The following is a 6,160-nucleotide window of genomic DNA, read 5'->3' as shown; positions in this document are numbered from 1 at the left end:
GGACGATTTAGCTGTATTACTCGAGAGATCATAGTGGGTTGTTGGTATGCACTGTGTTTTGGTTAATGTGAAAATCTTCAGGGTTGGGCGTCCATTTAATTAGCGGGAAATTTTTCTATAATTCCTAAGAGCTTTGGATTTACCATCCTATTCATTGTTGTTTCAATGTCTATCGATATTATATGTTAAGCCTGGAGTTGTTAGTATTATACTGGGACTGAGGTCGCTGCTGCACTTTCATCGTATTTTTTAAAAGGTTAGCGTGGGTTATGGTTTTATTTAGCTTTATCCTTTGTTCAGTTGAGTATGTATTTCCGGCCCGTTTGCAATCGTTGTTGTTTATTATATTGATATTTAAATCCAAAGTTTCTTCGCTGCTCGGTATGGTACCTTGGGATGCTCCTTGGATTGGAACTGCTTTCCTTTTTTTTATAAGGTAAGTGTGGGTATGATTTAAGTTAGCTTGTTGTTTGTTCGGCCAGACACGTCATTTTCGTCATCATGTATCCTCATTGTTGTTTATTGTGTTGACCTTTAGATCTAGGGTTTCCTAGCTGCTCAGTAAGGGATTCCTAGCTGCTCGGTATGGCACCTCGTGAATGCTCCTGGGATTGGAATTGCTTTCATTTGTTTTAAAAGGTTAGCATGGGTTGTGGTTTTATTTAGCTTGTTTTTCCCATTAGATATGTATTCTTCATCTCCATTTACCCTCGTCATTATTTATTATGTTGATGAATCGAAGCAGGTGTTTTTAGCTCCTTGATATGGCGTCAAGAGGAGGATGCTCTTGGGATTGGAAATATGTGCTGGTGAGGAGCCTGTGGGCGGGAAACATGTGCTGCATGCCTTGGCATTTATTTTTTCTTTGTTTCTGTTTTTATCTCGCCTTTCTCGGACTGAGTTTTACAATGTCAAACATTGTTGTTTCAGTGTACACAGGGGGGCGACAGATTGATCTTGGAAGCGCTTTAAGGTTGTCAGGAGCATCGACAAGGCCAAAACACGGGTACTGATTACACTGGCCTAAACTCTTACAGCTCTTTCTTTTTTCCTCAATTTTTATTTTACTATTATTACTGTATACCTAGGGTTTTGGTGTTGGTTTTTTGGCTTGGTAGCTTAGAGTTTGCAAATGTTCATGTGAGTCCACATGTATTGATTTTAATCTAGACTTTTAAATTCTGTTTGGTTTTTTTGTTCATTGTTTGTCGTTGTTTGTTTGGGTACCTTGTGTTTATTAACCAGAGCTGTTTTTTTCCTTTTTTTCTTTGTCATGGTGTTTAGAGTTGGGTCTGTTATATGCGGTATTACGGAATTCTTGGTGATCTAGCTGCCAATTTCAGGAGGAATTTGGTCTTGAGTCCACATGTATTGCTTTTAACCTTGACTATTTCAATTCCGCTAGGTTATTTCTTTTATTGATTTAGTCTTAGTTTGTTAGGGTATCCTATTTCCCTCTTCTCTTCTCCCTTCTTTCCCTCTTCGACACTCCTACCTCATCCTAAATTACGAGTCCTACCTCAGTCTCACCCTATTTATTTCTTTGGAGTGTGGTTGTAGTTGTTTTTGAAGTGGCGATTTGCGGCATGCCTCAGACTACAGGCAGTGGCATTGCTGAATTTTGAATTGTTGTTTCTCGTCTTAGGTTAGTGAACTCCCAAATCTAAATCGTCATTATTTTTTGTTGATTTAGAATTCGTTTTGGTTCACTTTCCAACACTTCCTCATTGTATCATCTTTATCCTCACAGAACGGCTAGAACCTCCATCTCGGACGATAAACAAATAGTCTATCCAGTTACGGTTTCGTCTCTTCTGATTGATTTAAAATGTCATTGTAATAGTTTCTTATTGTATATATAGTATTTCTTCTGTTTTGCTGATGCGGTTATACTTCGATGTTCTGTTTGTATTTGGATGAGGTACAAGCCTTTTGACAAGGGTTGGGTCTTGGTTTTAAATAGTGGTTTTAACGAAATTGTTTTATGCGTGGATTTTTTTATATATTTTATCATTTTGCTAAAAAACATTGGGGTTAGTCTATAAGCATGAATTGATTAAGTAATAGAAAATCAGTGCATAAATTCACGCGGCCCATTGTTTTTGTTGCAGTTGTCTCAGGATACGGAGTGAGAGTTTAAGCTCAGAACACTAGGTAATGATTCTAACACTTTTTTTTTTTTTGAGCTATGCACTTCCTTCTATTGCTTTTGTTTATGTAGATTGAAATTGTTGTGATTGCAGTTGTATCGGGCTGTGTAATGAGAGTTTGAGGTCAGAATGCGAGATAATGATTCTCACGCTAATTAATTTTCTTTTTCAGGATTTCTTTTGCGTTTTTTATTATCTTATCGTTTACTATTTTATTCTTACTTTGTTGGGGTATCTTGTGTTTTTTGCATTGCTGCTCTTTATTTACTAAGGTTGGTTTGGTTTCCTTTATTTCATGATGTTTAAAATTGAGTTTGTTATATGCGGTGTTTTGGGATTTGCTTGAGATCTGCACTGTCAACTTCAGGAGGAGTTGAGCGTGATCCCACAGCTATTGATTTTAACCCGGCCTTTTTGAATTCCGCTTGGTTGTTTTTTGAATAGCATGTCCCTGTTAGCGTCTTTACATCTTATTGCTTGTTATCGCTTAGTATTTTGATCCGTGGCTTCTGGTTTGGTGCTTACAGATGGCATATGTTTATAACCGGGCCACTCTTTCCTGCCTTTAGAATGTGTCGAATTTCTGAGTTTACGCTGTACGCCAGCACTTCTTGAGAAGCACGTCTTGAGATGCCTGCAAACACAGTAATGAGAGATTACCTTTATACCACGTGCAATTAGTCTCAGATTTTCGGATCTTACTTTTTAGGCTTGATGTCAGGAAAATCTGTTGCCCATTGTTTTGATTATAACTTCTAGGGCTATCATTTGCCGGTGTATTGTCAGAACTCAGAAGTTAGTCACAGGACAGACATCTTTCTATCTCCAATTAGTCTCTCTTTAGGACGAATATATCCGTCAAGATTAAATCGGGCTAAATAACATCCCACTTGCATAGATAAGACATGTTTTTTGGGTAATATCTGGGCATTATGCATTTGTCTTATCTATGTTATTTGACCCGTTTTAAGTTTAAGATGGATACACCCATCTTAAACAAGAATTTGTGTTCTCACTACCTAAGCATGAAAATATTTTCCGATAATTTCTTAAGGTAACTAAAATGGAAATTATACCAGTTATACTAGATCTACAAGAGTGCTTTGATCTAATTGCCCGAGGGTTACGGCTAAATGTTGTCCAAAAGCTGAAGTTAGTCACTCTTTGTGCTCTGTAAATATGCTGGACGACATATCAAATATTCTATATTCCCTGATTCAAGCACCTTTTGAGTCAGTGAACTGTGTTACTTTTACAGCATTAAGTTCCTATTAAGTTTGTTTTCCATTTACCCTCAATTGTAGACGATACATTGGGTGCGCAGGTATGACATTTGGTAGTTACCCCCAAAAATGACCAATTTCATTATACTCTCTTTGCTCACAAGATAGGCAGCTTTGACACAGCTCCCAAGAAATTGTTGGCTTCTGACTCACATTTAAGGTTGGATAGATTTCTTCTGAAATAGGTGATTTATCCAGAGACGGTACAGAAAAGAGCAGGATTTTAATCTTTCCCCGCTTTTTTTTTTTGTTTGCATATACTTTACCAATTTTAAAGGTAGATTAAAGTTTTATCGAAGAATGATCCATCAACTATCATATGTTATTCAATTTCGACAATTTATCACATTGATTTGGAGAAGAGAACCCACCTCACAGTTAGTTGTGGTTCTTGAATTAACAGATTTTGTTGAATTGAGATTAACTACTTAAACTTCATTGACCAACAGTTTCCCTCCGAATAGATTTCTGTTTTAGAAAGTAAAATTTTCTGTTGTTTGGTTCTGACTATTGTTACTCTGTCCGGTTTTCAGTTTGGATGAAAGTCGGAGCAGAAAAAAGGAATCGAGAATCCCATGGCGTCAAGTTTATCCCAAAATGGTTTGAACTAACCGAAGAAGTTACAACCACCCCGTGGGGTGAGTTGGAAGTCTATCAGTTCAGTGGAAAGTACGGTGAGCACTGCGCAGCTATAGACTGACAGACGATATTTAAGTGGAAGACGATATAGAACCACAAATCAGGGGTCCGCGACCAGGAGGGCGCGGCGCAACGACTAGTGATGATTAAATAATGTATTATCCAATAGTTCAAGAGTCATTGACACAATATTTGTGATTTATGAGATATAATTAATTAATATATTGTTATATAATAAGAAGGAAATATATCCTTTATTCTAGCAATGTAAATTTGGTAATCGAGCTATTAAGACGCATTTGAGATGGTGTTATAGGGAGAAAAAATAAAGCGAGATGTACATAACGAAAATAAAACAAAATTATTATACACATATAATGAGAAAATAAATAAATAAATACTCCCTCCAATCCAATGCAAACTATCCACTCGCTTTTTGGAGGTCAAACTTTGAAATGTTTGACCGTTAATCCACATAAAAATATAAAACTTTGAACGATAAAATTTACATATTTAGTTGTATTATGAAAATATCTTTCATAAATTATATTTTTTGTAAAAAAAAAAATTACATACAAAGGAAGAAAAACGCGGTCAAAGTGTCGCCTCGAAGACCACCCAAAAGTAAGTGGGTAGTTTGGATCGGATTGGAGGTAGTATAATACAATGACTACAAAATCTCATATTGAAAAATTACCGTTCTCACATTATAATGATAGGAGATTATCCATGTTATATTGATAGGATATAATCTCACATCATATTGATATGAGATAATTTCACATTATATTGATAGGAGATCTTCTCGTTTTGTATTGATATGAGATTAGAAAAAAAAATCATTGTAGTAAAAGAAAAAACTAAAATAAATAGATTAGCGGAATTATATGCTTTGGATCGGATAGACGTGTTGATAGTACATACACTTGGTGATCCAAAATATTAAACAAGCTTGGGAATTGGCAAGTAAGAGACTACAGATCGACATGGGTGTACGTTCACCTGAGGCGGAGGTTAAGGGAGCTCAACTCCGCCTGACATTATGAATCTTTTGAACCTTAATTGCAGGGGGCTGGGCAACCCCGATGCAGTAGGCGGCTTGAAAAATCTGCTCAGGAGGGAGGAGGCTAGTGTGGTTTTTTTGTGTGAAACTAAATTGAGTAGTAGGGAGATGCAGAGGGTGTGGAGTAGGTTTGACGGGTACAATGGAGTTGCTGTAGATAGTGTGGGCAGGTCAGGGGGGTTGGCGTTCTTGTGGCATGATAATGTTCGTTGTACCCTTCGGAGTGCGTCAGTGCATCACATGGACTTCGACGTTGAGATGGGGAAGATTAAGAGTAGAGTTACGGGTTTTTTTAGGTGGCCATCTATTCAAGATATGCATCTCTCATGGGATCTTCTTCGACTCTTAGCTTCGGAATCGGCGGGTCCTTGGCTGTGTGTTGGTGATTATAATGAAGTTCTTTTTTCTAGTGAAATGAAAGGAGGGGAGAGTGCCCAATGGCAAATGAATAATTTTAGGGATGCTGTTGATGAGTGTGGGCTTCGAGACATACCCTCTGAGGGTTATGCATTCACGTTTGACAATGGACAGAGTAGTGAGGATAACAGACAGAGCAGGATTAATAGAGCTATGGCTACGGGAGACTAGTTCGATTTGTTTCCTTATGGGCATCTTTTCCACCTGGATAGGGAGTGGTCTAACCACGCTCCCTTGAGGGTAGTGTTTGATAGGAGGTTAAGGGATGAATGTGGGCCGAGGAAGAAGTTTTATTTTGAGCATGTGTGGTTCGGGGAAGAAGGGTGTGAGGATACAATCAGGAGGGCTTGGGAGCGAGATGAAGGTGATGTGCTTGCGACGATTGAGAATTGTGCTAGAGATCTTCTTAATTGGAAGGGCTAAGTATTGGGAATGTGGTAAAGGAGCTGCGGACGAAGCGAGCAAGGCTTAAGGTGCTTAATGAGGGAGATGTGTCGGCCAGGGACGTGGAAGAGAGGAGACGAGTGATTAGGGATATATCTAAGCTACTGCAGCAGGAGGAACTTTTTGGGAGATAGCGTTCCCGTGCAATATGGCTGAAGGAAGGG

At 38.2% G+C, this 6,160-nt stretch overlaps 1 protein-coding gene and 1 long non-coding RNA gene across 3 annotated transcripts; both read left to right on the top strand.

Annotated features, from left to right (window-relative positions):
• Positions 1-918: 918 nt before the first annotated feature.
• LOC141634192 (uncharacterized) lies at positions 919-4,243 on the top strand. 2 transcript variants are annotated; one of them, XR_012538954.1, is made up of 5 exons: positions 919-1,006; positions 1,285-1,645; positions 1,751-1,796; positions 2,112-2,154; positions 2,244-4,243. It is a non-coding gene; the product is annotated as an uncharacterized LOC141634192 (long non-coding RNA). The 2 variants fall into 2 exon arrangements; XR_012538953.1 differs by lacking the exon at positions 1,751-1,796.
• Positions 4,244-5,114: 871 nt separating this feature from the next.
• LOC141631948 (uncharacterized) lies at positions 5,115-5,723 on the top strand. The gene has a single exon (XM_074444548.1). It carries the CDS (start codon positions 5,115-5,117, stop codon positions 5,721-5,723), a length of 609 nt encoding a protein of 202 aa, XP_074300649.1.
• The last annotated feature ends 437 nt before the right edge of the window (positions 5,724-6,160 follow it).

The sequence above is a fragment of the Silene latifolia genome, chromosome Y, assembly GCF_048544455.1.
Source record: "Silene latifolia isolate original U9 population chromosome Y, ASM4854445v1, whole genome shotgun sequence".
In the NCBI taxonomy this organism is placed as follows: domain Eukaryota; kingdom Viridiplantae; phylum Streptophyta; class Magnoliopsida; order Caryophyllales; family Caryophyllaceae; genus Silene; species Silene latifolia.
Note: the sequence above shows the minus strand (reverse complement) of the source record. Positions and strands in the feature narration are given on the sequence as shown.